The 16817-nt window shown below is 40.8% G+C and overlaps 1 protein-coding gene across 1 annotated transcript; it reads left to right on the top strand.

The window, feature by feature from the left end:
* Positions 1-2941: 2941 nt before the first annotated feature.
* On the top strand, positions 2942-14586 carry LOC130071347 (nuclear factor 7, ovary-like). Its single transcript, XM_056236088.1, has 6 exons — positions 2942-3612; positions 6651-6746; positions 6962-7192; positions 7269-7291; positions 7373-7491; positions 13458-14586. The coding sequence occupies exons 1-6, from the start codon at positions 3211-3213 to the stop codon at positions 13946-13948; spliced, it is 1362 nt and encodes a 453-aa protein (XP_056092063.1). The 5' UTR covers positions 2942-3210; the 3' UTR covers positions 13949-14586.
* The last annotated feature ends 2231 nt before the right edge of the window (positions 14587-16817 follow it).

Here is a 16817-nt window from a genome sequence, read left to right as displayed (position 1 = left end):
ATAGCGCTTTTTAGCCTACAATACAGATTATTTCAAGGCAGCTTTACAGTGATAACAGGAAAATAATGCAACAAAGTTTGCTTCTCCTTTACAGCAGATCTAGAAGAAAATAGTGTCATAATCAAGCTTAAGTATGTTCAGTGATGGTTTATTTTGTTGTAAAAAAAAAATAGTTTATCTAATTTATATATAGCCGCTCTGGATAAAACAGTGATGTCATCGTCCAAATGTCATTCATGCACAAACTATTCATTGAGCACTAGCAAAAGTGTTTGTTTGGGAGTTGATGGCAGCAATCTTCCACTAAATTATGGCACGGTTCATGTTTTCAACATGAATAAAACTGCGAAATGTCTTCTTTAATGTGAATTTTACATAAAACATAATAAACCTGTAGCCTATATCGTTAATAATTTTGGCAAATACATTTTAAAAAATGCCATATATTCACCTCAAAACTGCACAACTGTATAGTAAAACATTAAATAATAAAAGTGATAGTAAATGCGTCTAAAAAAGACTGACATGATTGTTACAAATCGCATTGTCTGGGGGCTCTGAAGAACTCAGAACTATAGCCTACTGTTAGCATAAATATAAGGTAAAAATAACTGCCATTAAATTATAGTATCTTACTACTATGCAATTAGATAAACTGTTCATTCATTACATCACTTTACCTCTGTCTTTATCCCCTTGTAGCCTCTTCTCTTTGGCACTGTATCTATCGCAGGCTATAATGCTCATTTAAATGTGTCATGAAAATTCGGCCATCCGTCACAATGAGGAAACTTTCACCGTGTCTCTCGAGCTGGCGCGAGCTGCCAGGCCCGTTTTTAGTGCTTGAGTGTGTTAAACTCCCTCAAACGAAAGCAATGCTGTCTACACTGGATGCGGCGCGGGGCGACGCTACACAACAAATGACCAACAGTAAACTGATCGCGCGCGCTCTGTTTCTGACGCACTTCAAGCACTCGCTGGGCGGGGGAAGATTGACGCGCCGGACCGGAGTCGGGGGACTTAGTTAAGTTTTTGTGGAGTTGTTTTGCTTTATTTTGTAGTATTTCGAATTAATGGTTTTAAAATAGTATTAGTAAAAAAAAAAAAAAAAAAAAAAAATCGCCCTATTGAGTGTTGGCGCCCTTAGCATTTGCCTATACCGCCTATGCAACGGGCCGGCCCTGCCTCTCAGGGCTCTACAGTGCGACCATTTTGCTCGCATATGCCCCTAAAAATCGATACGTACAAACCCAGACTGATCTCATGAAATGGCGTATGTATGACACGCCAATTCGTATTTCCATTTTTGGCGTGCTATCAACACGCATAATCGCTTTTCAGCGTGTTTATCAACGCCTTTGACTTAACGTTATATTACTGTATTATGTATATATAGATATATGACCTACCCCAACCCCGTCCCTAAACCTACCCGTCACTGGGGTTAATACCATTTATGAGTCTTCTCCTACCATCCTAGGAAAGGAAATATCGCTCCACAGATGCAGATATAGATTTTGCTTCGTTTCGCTCGGACATTTAACTGCGTACACATACACGCGGAATCACTCGGACATTTAATGGCGTAGACATACACGCAAAAGATTTCGGCGTGGACATACACGCGGATAGCTCAAAATGCGTATAGATAACACGCCACTTGACTTGAAAGTGGCGTGTATGTTTACGCAAAGTCATGATGTCATGTTGGCAAACCGGAAAACTACAGTCTGCACTACCATCAGTCACCTGAGCTAAATAGTTCACATCACCTGCAAAACTCAATCTCGCCTAGGGCAACCAAAGGGCTAGAGCCGGCCCAGCTCACACCATAGTTGAACACAAAGAGAAGGAGCACACACGTAGTGTATATATATATATAATAACTAGTTTGTTAAACTCTGTTACTTGAAAAATTTTCTCTGAGCTCCAAAATTTCTTTCTGTGCTCCTACATCTTTTCATTTAGGAGCACATGTGCTCCTTAGGATAAACCTTAGCGTAGAACCCTGCCTCCAGTGGACAACATTAATATCATAATATCAATATAAATCCAGAAAAACATGCTACAACCATATAACATTTATGTGATATGGTGGAAAAAAAATATTACAACTACAGTACAGTATAAATTGCATGAAATATAAGTGTAATATTAGGACAGATGTAATAGTTAAATATACAGTATATGAGTTTTATTCTATAGCATATTATTATTATTTGCCTTAAAATACAATTGAGTATAAGTATGAGTATGATATAGAAGTAAAATAATAACTGAATAAAATAGTATATATAGCATGAATTGTAAAATATTAAAGTCAGTAAAATAAAAATTGTAAATAAAATAGTGAGTTGTGAATAGTACAATAATATAAAAGTATAAGTGGCATAGTAAAAATAGGCAGACGAGGTACAGTCTCTTGAAAATGCAGAGCACTGAGGCTTCAGTCTTCTTCGGAGCAATGAGATGATCTTCGTGCTGAAGGAGAAAGATTCTGACAAGACCTGGCATTTCTGTGGCTAGGAAAAAATTTAAATTAAAATTTTGGTTGCCAGCAAGCCTGTAAATTAAGGAGTTCTGTAAAAACACAGCATAACAGTAAAAACGGCAAAACAAGAGTAGCTGTGAATTGACATGTAACATTTTAGTCCAATGATGAAGAGTTACAAAATGGTTTAAATAACAAAAGGATTAACAAAACTCAGAGAAGTCATTGAATACTTGAACAAATAATCTATGTAAAAATAAAGAGCAATAAATCAAACACAAATAAAGTGACTTTTTTGTCAATATTTGTGTTCTTCATTGTTCTTTAATGTTTGATTCAATGTTTTAATTTATAGCATTATACCTGAGAAAGGTTTAATGTAAGTTTTAGAAAAGGGAAGTTAAACTTTAACCTGAAGAAATCCTGATGTTGTTCTTTCAACCAAAGGTGATCATAAACTCCTCCCTCTTACAACACTTACCAGGAAGAGACTGACTTATTTCTCTTTTCTGTCATGCGGACTCTCTTCTCTCTCGACAAAAGCAATAAAGAAGCAGCGATCAGTGGAGAATGAAGACAAACACTTTCAAGAAGGATTTTTGAGACATTTGTTTCTGAACAGAGAGCAGATCATTGTGATTCTCAAGGTGATTCATTTTTAAACCCGTCGTTCAGACAGTGAAAGTAAAGTTTATGTTGCTGGAGCTCAAACGGTGAAAATGGCTTCACTAAATGTGTCTGTAGAAGAGCTTTCTTGTCCCGTGTGCTGTGACATCTTCAAGGCTCCTGTTCTTTTATCATGTAGTCACAGTGTCTGTAAAGAGTGTCTTCAACAGTTCTGGAGAACCAAGAAAACTCAGGAGTGTCCTGTCTGCAGGAGAAGATCCTCAAAAGAAGAACCTCCATATAATCTGGCGTTAAAAAACTTGTGTGAGTCAATCCAGACGGAGAGAAATGAGACGTGTTCATCAGGATCTGAGGAGATCTGCAGTTTACACAGTGAGAAACTCAAACTCTTCTGCCTGGAGGACAAACAGCCTGTGTGTTTAGTGTGTATTACTTCACAACAACACGACAATCATAAAGTCAGACCCATCATTGAAGTGGTTTCATCAAATAAGGTAAGACAAATATCTCTTGTTTTACATGTAAATGAAACTGAAAGTGACATGAAGAAAGTAGCGCACTCACTCACACAGACACGCACACACACACTCACACAGACACACACACTCACACAGACACACACAGGGCCCCATCACACACCTGGAGCAATGCAGCGCCAGGCACGACTGTGTGAGTGTGTTTTGCTAGTTTCGCCCAACGCAGTTTTGCGATGTTTAAAGTGAATAAAATAGCATTGACTTACTGGAGTTCCACAACTACTGAAAACCGTTGTTCTCTCCCACCGTACTGTGTGTGTGTGTCGGTGGTGAGGTAAAAGGGGAGCAGGCAGTGGACCAAAGCACTGTGGGGCAAGGGATGGGGGACTCAAAATGTTTAAAACGTTTTTTTGTTGTTGCCCCGTTTGCATTTGTATTGTTTTACTACTTGCACAACTATATTAAGTATATATCATTATAATATTTATAATACACATATTTTATTGATATTTTAGGAGGGAAACCCTTAGGGGCTATGGGTTGAAATTTGTATGTGTTGATTGCGCGAGTAGGATGGGTTTCATACAAGATCTGGCAACTGGGCAACCTTGGAATAATATATTGATGTGATTAATCATATAACAAGGTTTGGGACATACAGATTACGGGAGTTTCACGGGAGAAATGGCAAAATGGGAGGGGGGCAGGATCAAGGGGGTAATCCACCAGCCGGAAACTGAAGCTTCGCTTGGGAGCCGCCACTGTAGCAGACCATCACCTGCTGTTAGCATTCCATTGACTCCCATTCATTTTGGCGTCACTTTGACAGCGAATAACTTTACATCTGAGGCGTCCAAAGACTTCATTCGTCCATTATTTATTTCTAAGGAAACACGACAATGGATAAAAGGCTCCATTATTTTGTATCTTATGTTATGGCCCCGTAGAAGTCGATTTTGTAAAAATAGGCTAACGATTGCGTCATAACCACGGGACTCTGTCGCACAGTAGAGAAATTATCGTATATACAGAAGGAGAAGCTCGTAGGCAATCTTTTACTGTCTATGAGGCAATCGGGTGGACATGGAGGCATAAAGTCAAAGGAGAAGCCCATAATTAGAGAGTCCATAAATGCAACGGGACAAAATATTTCAACAACAGATTTCTTTCAGATTTCAATTCAGATTTGTCTTGGCACAGCTACTAGAAGACGTACAACTGTCAGAACGGTTGTTTACATCACATCTCCGTCGTCAAGCTCAGTTTGAGCCGGCGCAGTCGCTCAGCCATCAGGAAGAGATACTTCTAATGGGCTTTAATTTTCTCCGTTGAAATCTATGGGGTCGCTGTGTCCATTTCTTTTACTGTCTATGGGCGGGATATGGGTGTGAAATACTGGAGTGTTGACAGGTATGCATGAAAGTGAGTTTTGAGGTAAACTTTTCTTAAGTCTTTAATGCTGATGTTAGCTGACAGAATCATCCGGCGCTGCGTCTCCAGACTCAGGTAAACTCAGCCTTTATTCGAAACCCTTCCTCTAGCCCGCTTTGGACCAAGGTATTCGGCGGGCCCTGACGAGGCCCGGTCAAGCCCCGGAAGTGACAGTGGAAACGCGACTAGCCCTGGCACACGCTTTTGGCCCGACAGTAGAGAAACCTGGTCTAAAGAGAAACCTGGTCTAAAGAGCCTCTGATTGGTTTATTGCACGTTACGCCCAAAACACACCCATTACTCATTAAGAGAATAGGGACGACCCTTTTAGATCATGTGCCGGGAGCACCGACCATTTTTCCCGTCTTTAAAGGAACACTCCGACTTTTTTGGACTTTAGCTTATTCACCGTATCCCCCAGAGTTAGATAAGTCCATACATACCTTTTTCATCTCCGTGCGTGCTGTAACTCTGTTTGACACACCCACCGCTAGCCTAGCTTAGCACAAAGACTGGATGTAAATGGTTACAGCTAGCATACTAATCCCAATAAGAGACAAAATAACGCAAACATTTTCCTATTTACATGTTGTGATTTGTATAGTCACAGAGTGTACAAATAACAAGATCATATGAGAGACGGCCATCTTTTAACCGTATAAATACTGGGAACTATATTTTCAGAAGGCGAAGCACTGCTACTTGGGCGGAGTGATAACCGCAGCACCTGAGACGCACCGTGATGAGGAGCAGAGAGTTCGTTCAGAGTTGGAGTAATAGTCAGCAATTACTAGATAGTAAAAGCATAGTTTACAATCATGGGTGTTCGCTGTATTGTAAAGAGCTGCGACAATAAACAGTGGAGACCAGGTAATACCATAATGTTTCATAGAATTCCAACCAAAAACGCTGACCTGATGAATCAATGGCTAAGTTACTTGCTCTGGATATCGATCCAAACACACCTGAAGAGATCATCAAGGACCATCGTGTTTGCTCAGTACATTTCACTGAGGACGACTATTTTGGAAAAAAATGGAATTTGCCACACGGACCATAAACGTGAGCTGAAGGATAAGGCCATCACATCGATAGCATAGACAGGACAAAGTGGAGCGGCTGCGGTAAGTGTCCCGTTATGTTTTTAGATGACTAGCCTACTGTAACAGTGCCATTAGCTGGATCTAATGTAACATGGTGGGTGCGTCAAACAGAGTTACAGCACGCATGGAGATGAAAAAGGTATGTATGGACTTATCTAACTCTGGGGGATACGGTGAATAGGCTAAAGTCCCAAAAAGTCGGAGTGTTTAAACTAGCAAAAGTGGACTCGCTTTAGACCATGCGCTTAGATACTTAAAATAGGGTCCATACTCACAGACAAACAGACACACACACACACACACACACCTTATTATCCAAAGAAAACCCAAGAATCGATGTTTTACCACAGGTTTATTTTTGATTATTTCTGAATCAATTTAATGTGAGATGTGCACAAAAATGTAAGAAATCAGGATCAGGGCACATACTTTTTCACTGCATTATATGATCATATCACTGTATTGTCTTCTCTTCTTCTCTTCACTGTAATCTTGTGGTTTATGTTTTTTGTCCAATTCTAGGAGGAGTTCAATACAGCACTGAAGTCCTTACAAGAGAAACTTAAACGCAATGAAAAAATGAAAGGAGAGTTTGAGAAAACAGTTCAACACATCAAGGTGAGGAAACAGAATCAAGAGTCATGTATAGTATCACTGTAAACCGTTATGATTTGATATAATGGATTCCAGTTGATTATTTCTGTAAATGACGAGCATCAATCTGCTTCTGGATCCGTTATATGTCGGGTATCGAGTTTATCTCTGATATGAATGATGTGAAGTGTTGATGTGTGTCGATTGAGATGATTGAAGTGAATGTGATGTGATTTCAGGCTCAAGCTGAGCACACAGAGCGTCAGATTAAACAGCAGTTTGAGAAGCTTCATCAGTTTCTCAGAGATGAAGAAGAAGCTACAGTCACTGCACTGAGGGAGGAAGAGGAGCAGAAGAAGCAGAGGATGAAGGAGAAGCTGGAGGAGATGAACACACACATCTCAGCTCTTTCACACACACTCAAAGACATGGAGGAGATGATGAAAGCCAGTGACGTCTGCTTTCTGAAGGTCTGATCTCAGATCATTGGTTGATCATTGGTTGATTGATTGAGTTTTTGATGATAATGGTGTGTTTGTTCTGCAGGAGTTTCCAGTCTCAATGGAAAGGTGAGTGATCTGCTCCTGTCTCTGGTCTCTCTGGTTCTGATCCAAAGCCACTGCAGTTCTGACTCCTGAATGTTCTTCCAGAGTCCAGAGCTCACGGCCGGATCCACAGATGGCTTCTGGAGCTTTGATTCATGTGCCACGATACTTGGGCAACCTGCCGTTCAGAGTCTGGAAGAAGATGCAGGACATCGTCCAAAACAGTGAGTCTGAAGATCTGAGCTGGACATGATGGATGGGTGGAGAGATAAAGGCTCTATATGACACACAGATAGATAGACAGACAGACAGACATATATATATATATATATATATATATATATATATATATATTAGTGCTGGGCAACGATTAAAAAATTGAATCGCGATTAATCGCATGATTTTCTTGCGATTAATCGCGATTAATCGCATTGTTACGCGCAAAATTGAATAATGAATTCTAAAGTACTGTATTGCGCACTTTTGATTTAAATGTACTGCTACAAAAGTGCAATAACATGTGGTTTGCAAAAACTTTAAACAAATAAGGTGCTTTTATACCAGCAGTATTCCCTTTACACAATAAAATATTTCTTGTAAATCTCAACCTAAACATTAATGTAATCAAATCAAATATTTAAACAAAGCTATTTGCCACTGCCAGGGCATTACTTTTTAGCTAGCTTGTTAAAAAGAGTCCAGTTTTCTTTTTCTTTTTCTGAACAGGTATATTGTATCAGGGAGCAGCAGAAACAGTCTAAAAGGGTCATGATCAGTACTACAGATATAAGTCGACCAACGTTACTTCTCTGATAGCAGCTTAGGTTTGGTCATGGCATGCCATGGTTTCCCACGTAAGATTACATTAAACAGAGGTAAAGCCCAATTTATACTTCTGTGTCGAACTCACGCCGTAGCTATGTAGTGCGCGTACGCGTACCGCAAGCGCTGTGATTGCTAGAACCGCTCCCCGGGTTTCACACTCTCCCTCTGCATGTGTAATTGCGCGTCAACGCGGACAACGACACAGATACATAATGAAAACAAAAACGCGTAGTCTATAGCGTCGAGGCTCCGCGTAGGTCCGACGCAGAATTATAAATCAGCCTAGTGAGGTGAAGTGGTCGAGCACAGGTGCAGCGACAAGCGGGTGCGTTCCTGTGAAACTGTTGCGGTCATGCTCGCCCAGCCCGTTCTCATCCCAAAGCGTAATATATTGACTCTTTTGACAAAGCGTCTATATCCAACGCACATGGCACCCTTTAGCGTCATATGAGACGCAGATATATGGCGCCTCCTAGTGGTCTAACCCTAACACTACCCCAGACCTAAACCTACCCAAAACCGAAGCGTGTTATATTGACGCTAAAGGGTGCCATGTGCGTTGGATATAGACGCTTTGTCAAAAGAGTCAATATATTACGCTTTGGGATGAGAATGCGTTGGCTCGCCTCACGCACGCGCCCGCGCGTTGCCGAAGTGGAATTATCGAACTTTTTGTACACGACGCGCAGCACAAATCATTGGAAGAGAGACTGATCCTCGGCTCGCTGTTTGTGAGTTTCCAGAATCTAAATAGTTATCAGGACATCAACAGGAGGGAATTCACATGGCAGAGCATCCCCGCTAAACTAAACGCAGGCCTATCAGGTAAAGTTATGTATAATTTTAATTTAAGTTAAAAAGACTACAGCTGCGTAGCGCACAGAAGCCGTTGCCATGGTTACTATCCATAGAGCGCCTGTTATTCACTCGCGGAGCGCTGTCTCCCTTTCTGTTCACCTGAGAGAACCTGCCAAAGCCTCTCCACTGCTTGTTTGGGTGGGTTATTTGCTGGCTGACCAACATCGCACCCCTCCTGTGATCATGGTTTGACTGTAGGCCTATGTGTATTCAGAGCCAGTGAGCAACGGACTTTCAAAATAATAATAAAAAAAAAAACTGCGTTAACGCGCGATAAAAAAATTGTCGGCATTAATTAATAAATGCGTTAACGCGATAATAACGCGTTAACTTGCCCAGCACTATTATATATAGATAGATAGATAGATAGATAGATAGATAGATAGATAGATAGATAGATAGATAGATAGATAGATAGATAGATAGATAGATAGATGATTTTTTTTGTCAGATTCTGTCAAAGACAGTCAATGAGATTATTTATAATAAGACATAATCAGAGATTATGAGTTTTGATCGTTTTTAGGAAAACTGTAAGTCTGATCAGTTATAAAAGATAAAGCCGGAGTCAGAACCGTCTGAAGGTCTGAGCCGAGTCTGGAGGTTGTTAGAAGGAGTTACAATTAGATCATTTACGGCGTGTGTTTTCATGCGGCTGGCGTATTTTTCCAAATGTTTTCAACGGGAGCGCAGCATTTTTAAACACCATGAGCGTAACGAGGCGCTGAGCGTTTTTTTCACGCTGAAGTGCTGAGCGCCAGCCGTTTTTTACTAGTTGCCGAGAGTTGAAGAATGTTTAACTTTGGGTAAAACGCAGCGCTCATCAAAACAAAACAAAATATGTGTGAAATGAGATACTAGTAACACTTTCGCGGATATTCCGTATCATAACAAGCAAAGTGTAACCGTTTCCCAAAGCCAAGGGTTAATAACCACACTCCGGAGGAGCCGACACCAAAGGCACCAATCAGGCAAGACAGCAAGTAATGTAAAAACTCTTCTTTTTATTTATTAATTAATAACACTTAAAACAGCAACGGAATGACTTTGGGTTCCTTCTCTTCACTCCCGGATGTTCCCAGCTCGTAGAATAGCTGCAGATCGAGCGCAACAGTCAGCAGCTTCTCCTTCAGAAGGATGATTCACAGGATCTCCCCGTTCACAGAACGACAGCAGATTGAACACAGCAGTCAGCAGACTCACTTCAGAAGGATGATTCACAGGATCTCTCCATTCACAGAACGACAGCAGATTGAACACCGTAGTTGGCAGACTCACTTCAGAATGATGATTCACAGGATCTCTCAGTTCACAGAACGACAGCAGATTGAACACAGCAGTCAGCAGACTCACTTCAGAAGGATGATTCACAGGATCTCTCCATTCACAGAACGACAGCAGATTGAACACCGTAGTTGGCAGACTCACTTCAGAATGATGATTCACAGGATCTCTCAGTTCACAGAACGACAGCAGATTGAACACAGTAGTCAGCAGACTCACTTCAGAATGATGATTTATGGCTCGTTTCCACTGAGTGGTATGGTACGGTACAGTTCGGTTCGGTACGCAATTATTTGCGTTTCCACTGTCAAAAGTTGTGAATGGTACCAAAAAGCCGAACCGTACCGTACCACTTTTTGGGTACCCTTCCGTTGGGGTACCTAGCACAGTGGTACGGTACTAAAAGGTGGAGCTAGACTCACTGCAGAACGCTGATTGGTTGACAGAGTATCGTCACTTGCGCATGCTACAAAGGGCATTAGAAGCATACAGTTGAAATATAATACTACTGTTATTGTGTCACGAAATGTAGTTTTAAGAGTTTTTCAGGCGAGAAAGTAGTTTTTTTAAAGCTCAAATCTGTGGTTTATTTATAGATTTATGATAATTTGAAGATCCATTCCAAGCAATCACCGGACGCTCGGCGCTCGTGCACCCCGCCTGGAGCAGCCTTTCCCCGGCTAGTCATTCTGATGTTTGCCGCTGACTCTGACGTCTCTTTAGTGGTTAAACATGAGATATAATTCGTCTTGTACAGACCTAACAGGCGATCTTTGGTCTCGTGAATCTATAATTCGTTCCCTGGCCAATAGTTTTGGCAGAAGGAGAAGTTTAATATAGGCCTATTTGAGCGCTGAATTTGTATAGCCTATTTGACTGAATTGTTTGCTTTATGTTATTAAAGCTTTACTGTATATCTTTTTGTACCTTTTACTTATACTTTTATAATGGCTATTATTGATAAAATTGTAATTCAACGAAAATAGACAGTTTTGTCCTTTTTTTATTTTATTACAAGATCATCTGTAATGTTGTTTATTGCAACATTTGTACCAATGCAATAGGCAATACATTGCCTGGAATATGTTTAATATTTTTAAATTTAAACGAAAAGAGGCAGGGTTGTGTTTTATATTTAGTTTTGTTATAAATATAACGTTACATACATGTGAATATAATCAATAGGCTGCGTTGCCTGAACCACATTTGAGTGCTTATAATGTTTACAATGTATTTAAATTAAATCGAAAAGAAGCAGAGTGGTGTTTTATAACATATTTCGTTTTATTGTTGCCTAAAATGTACATAACCGGAGTAGCAGAGCGAGCTGAGTCGCGTATTCAAGAACGCGCTGTTCCATCAGCAGAATTACTGGACTCGCGTCCTCGGGATCATTCTCCTGAGTCGGACTTTGGGTGGCTACTTGGTATTGAGAAACGCCTAATGCCAGCGCTTGTTTCTTGTGACAAACATGCCGAGAAGCAAGATCAAGATCTGCTGTCTGTCATCCATTGTTGTTTACTATGTCGCTTTCTTCGCGTGAAAATGACGTCGATCGCTTCTTTCCGGTAAACACCACGCCTATCAAGTAAGGGTACTGTTGGCAGTGGAAACGCTAGCCGGATCATGCTGTACCCGACCCGTACTGTACTGTACCGTACCGTACCGTACGCCTCAGTGGAAACGAGCCATTACAGTATCTCTCCGTTCACAGAACGACAGCAGATTGAACACAGCAGTCAGCAGACTCACTTCAGAAGGATGATTCACAGGATCTCTCCGTTTACAGAACGACAGCAGATTGAACACAGTAGTCAGCAGACTCACTTCAGAAGGATGGTTGGGAACCTGGACACGACTTCACAACCGACAGATCAGGTTTAACTCTTAATGTCCCACTGGTTAGGCTTCCCCGAACAAAGATGATAGAGTGAGGGTAATGATTTGGTCTCCCACACTCGTGCATGCATCAATACTATAACTCTTTACACGTGCTCACTTCACACTTTCAGACACTGCAATGCCACATCACCTCTCGTGAACAACAGGCCTTCACTCCATCTTTGCAGGGTCGGACAATCCACAGATGGCTTTTCGCATGGGGGTATCAGGTTTCAAGAACGATCCTATAAAGCCCAGTTCCTTCTTTGGATCTCTAGACTCACAACGAGAGAAACACCACACACTGCCAGCGCAAGTCAGTATTCGAAAAATGTTCTTGGTAGGTATTCATAACATCACCCTTTCGTACGTTGAGGAAAAGTGCACTCAACTTCTCTCCTTGATAACAGCGTAGATCCTCAGCGCGGCCCTTAATCACTCACTGTCTTCAATGCACAAACATCCCCACACTTTATATTCGCTGCGGTTGCTGCTTTCTGTTGTCTGCTGACAAGAACGCCAAGGGGAACCCAACGTGAAAACCAAGCACCAAGAACCAACACACCATGTCTTCAAACTTCTCCTTATATATCCCCCTTCCCGCATGTGCTCACTGATAACGGCCTGATTAGTGTCCGCAGCTGGCGCTCGTCAATGCCGGCGGCCATGACATGTCACCGGAACCGGCCCGGTGTTACACCGGAAGTCGCTCCACCGTGCAACAAATCCCGGTTCTAAAGTTCCTATTTCTCACCCGGTGACAAAAGCGTCTCAGCTGAAAAATGCTGCGCTGCCGAAACGCTCTCAAGCGCCACAGCTTTCAGCAGAGCGCCTAGTGTGTTCAGCTGGCTAAACGCTTTGGTGGTTTCCATGGTAACGGTCATAAACAGTCTATGCTAGCGGTGCGCTAATCCTCATTTTAGAGAGCTTGGGAACTAAAACATGCGGGAACACGACCTGTTACTCCTACAGTAGCGCGCGAGAATAAGGAGGATAAGAGCCAATCAACTGAAGATGATCAGAAGCTGCTGAACATCAGACACACACTTACAGTTCTTCATCTACAGCAGAAATCTCAACAGATCTCATTGATTTATTGTTATTTAAATTTCCCAAAGTATCAGTTTCTCTTGATGGACACAAATGTCTGAATCCCATATTTAATGTTTGTAGTTGATGCCGTTAAACGCTGATGATAAAAACGAGTGTGAAACTAATAACAGCACTGACAGTGATCAGAGGAAAATGAGTTTGATCAACAGGACGAGTGTCATAATTCATACTAATCTGTGTTGGGTTCACTGTTGATCATTATATATATCTGTTGATTGTGTCTCATCAGCTCCTGTGATTCTGGATCCAAACACTGCGTATCCACGTCTCGTCCTGTCTGATGATCTGACCAGTGTGAGATACAGCGGGAACAAACAAACTATTCCTGATAATCCAGAGAGATTTGACGGGTATCCCTGTGTTCTGGGTTCAGAGGGTTTTAACTCAGGAACACACTGCTGGGATGTGGAGGTTAAAGAGAGTTTATGCTGGAGTCTTGGAGTAACTACAGCATCAAACCAGAGGAAGGGACGTGTTTTCTTCAACCCTGATGTCTGGTGTATGTCGTACGGATGTACAGGAGGTTCAGGTTTTCGTGTTAAACAGAAGCTTGATCGTGTGAGAGTGAATCTGGACTATAATGGAGGAACGGTGTCGTTCTCTGATCCTGTAACTAACACACATCTACACACATTCACAACCACCCTAACTCACACACTCTTTCCATTCTTCTGGTGTTTTTCTTCCTCTCTGAGGATCTTACCGGTCAATACTCAGTAAAGTCACTCCTGTAGATCTGGATCTTCATCATGTTTCCAATATTTACTCCATTTATCATGAGTAAGAGTGCTGTTGATCTGAGTATCAGTACGGCTGCTGTGATTGGGCCGTGATGATCACATGACTGATATCCAGCACTACACACACACACACACACTCTCATGTTGCTTTAACAGATCAATAAACAACAGTGAAGTTTGTCACTAATTTTCACATTATTATATAATATTCTTTTTCTATAAACTGAGCCTAATTCTTGTAAATAAATAATTGTTTATTTCAGTTTAAATTATAATTTTCTCAATTAAGTACATGGATGTAAAATAAATGATAAACATTATAAGAAGATGACGTTTATATTTCTCAACCGATTTCAGCGGTTTATGATTTATGTGGATTATGAAAAAGGTTCTGTCTGAAATTATTAAGACTCTCGCTGGTTTAGAGCTTGACATTTTTAATGGTTAATTATTAATCAGGAATATTGAAAACTCAAGCGTGTCAAGCAAAGTTTTGGTTTGTTTTTCTAGGTTAATAATTGTAGAGACGTCCCTAATGTAATATAATTTTATGTACATGAAATATGTATATGTATTTCATTGTGGAAATTGCTTTTTCTGTATTAAACACCGTCATATTAGCTTTTTCTCTCGTTCCTTTAGCGTTCTGTCTTCAATCACGTCATAGGATGATGTCACAGGGCAATTTAAATGATGTGAAGATAATTTGCAGCTCAAAACCTTATTTATCTTAAGACTCTTTTCATTTAATTTATTTCTATATATAGTTTTCCTCCTAACCTTATGCTTGCAGTTTAACAGTGTTTGTTTTATTATTCATACATAAACAATAAATGTCTTTATAGAAATTAAAAAAAAGAAATGAAATTGTCTCTTCATTTTAAATGAAGATTTTAAAAGTGTTTTATTGGGATCTAAAAAAATAAACTTTAGACTTTATTGTAATTTTTAGTAAGTTTAGAAAAAATTGGGTCTTGTGAATCTCAGTAAAAGACCTAAACAAAAACACAACTTAAAACAAACAACAATAAACAGCAAAATAAAGTGCACTAGCTGGAAGTGTGTGTGTGTGTGTGTGTGGGTGTGTGTGTGTGTGTGTGTACTGTGTGCAGTGAGAGTGATTGTGAGTGTGTGTGTGTGTATGTAGTGTGTGTGTGTGTGTACTGTGTGCAGTGAGAGTGATTGTGAGTGTGTGTGTGTGTGTACTGTGTGCAGTGAGAGTGATTGTGAGTGTGTGTGTGTACTGTGTGCAGTGAGAGTGATTGTGAGTGTGTGTGTGTACTGTGTGCAGTGAGAGTGATCGTGTGTGTGCACACTTGTGTGTATGTGTAGTGAGTGTGTGTGTGTGTTTACTATGAGGTGTGATTTGTGCACGCACTTTGCAAACTAAGCAATCATCGTGTCGATCGTCACGTACCTTGTCGTGACCAATGACGTGTGATAACGTACGCGTGGATAAACGCCTGGATAACTATGGAACGCCAAAAGGGGCAAGTTTCACCACAAACCAAACGCGTTTCATTCTCAAAGCACCGGCGTTTACAGGGTTTAAGACGAAAAGACGCCGTAAAGTACGGCATTCTGTGGAACAAACGCCACAAATTACGCCGTTTACAAAGCAACATCGCTGTCATTATCGGCGTTTTTTTATCCAGCCAATGACGCCGTTTCTGACGCCGCAGGCCATCCATGGTGCGCCGTCATCTTCATTTATATAGCGCTTTTAACAATGAATTGTTTCAAAGCAGCTTTACAGAGATAAACATATAATTTAAGGTAACAGATTGTTTTGGCGTTATAGCGGTTCTTGAATAATGTTACTTCCAGCTAAAGTTAACTTTGATTGATTCACCTCCGTCGAAATGATCAGACTTTAAACGCGAACCTGTGATTAACGCTGACGGCGTTCACATGCTCATTCAGAATTCTATAGTTATGTGCTTTTTAAAATATGTGCGCAGGTTTGTAATTCATACAACCCAGCCTAAACAAACTACTTTTCTTGCCTATAAATTTGATACAGAATTTTGTTTTATTTTATCACTTCGGGGTACGCGAGCCGGAATTCACAGCGCTTTATCTGTAGAGTGGGAAAGGGATCCTCCATAGGGAGAGGATAGTTGATACTTCAGCACTGCATTGTCATCGGGTCCAGGCGAATCTCCTTCGTCAGATCTGGACACGGCCTGGATCCGGCAGGCTGCGGGAAAACCTCGGGATAAACAAAGACACTAATATTAGCGTAGATGCCATTCTTCTTATGATGTAGCGAGTACATCAAGATTTAAGGGAAGTGTTCCCAGTTCCGGCTGACCTAATCTATGCAGCCTAACATTGAATTTCAAGTTCAAGTTCAAGTTCAAGTTTATTGTCATATGCATATTAGTACAGAGTACCACAGCAATGAAATTCAAAGTGCCTTAGCACTCTCTCAACACCAGTCAATAAATAATTAAAATTTAGATTAAAATTTAAACATCTGCTCAAACCTCAACCCTCCTTCCTCTTGTACTATCGTTCAGTAGCCTTACAACCTGTGGGTAAAAACTGTCCCTAAAACGTGATGTGCGCGTTGGGATGCTCTGCAAACGTCTCCCTGATGGAAGTTGGGAGAAGAGATTATGTGCCGGATGACTAACATCCTGTATAATACCTAGTGCCTTCTTTGTGCTGCGTTTCCAATAAATGTTTTGGAGCGATTTATAGAAGTCTATAATGTATTATGTGTATGCTAGGGCAAAGAGATGTGTTTTTAGTCTAGCTTTGAACTGACAGAGTGTGTCTGCTTCCCGGACAATGGTCCCGGACAAAGTTTTGGTGCTAAATAGGAAAAGGATCTCCCGCCAGCA

The sequence above is a fragment of the Rhinichthys klamathensis genome, unplaced genomic scaffold, assembly GCF_029890125.1.
Source record: "Rhinichthys klamathensis goyatoka isolate OS25496 unplaced genomic scaffold, OSU_Roscu_1.1 h1tg000437l_1, whole genome shotgun sequence".
Classification (NCBI taxonomy): Eukaryota; Metazoa; Chordata; class Actinopteri; order Cypriniformes; family Leuciscidae; genus Rhinichthys; species Rhinichthys klamathensis.
Note: the sequence above shows the minus strand (reverse complement) of the source record. Positions and strands in the feature narration are given on the sequence as shown.

Excerpts from the sequence above, each read along its gene's own strand:
- LOC130071347 (XM_056236088.1), top strand. The coding sequence starts at position 3,211 with ATGGCTTCACTAAATGTGTCTGTAGAAGAGCTTTCTTGTCCCGTGTGC. Across the intron at positions 3,613-6,650 it reads AAGTGGTTTCATCAAATAAG|GAGGAGTTCAATACAGCACT; the intron begins GTAAGACAAATA and ends GTCCAATTCTAG. Across the intron at positions 7,193-7,268 it reads GTGACGTCTGCTTTCTGAAG|GAGTTTCCAGTCTCAATGGA; the intron begins GTCTGATCTCAG and ends TTTGTTCTGCAG.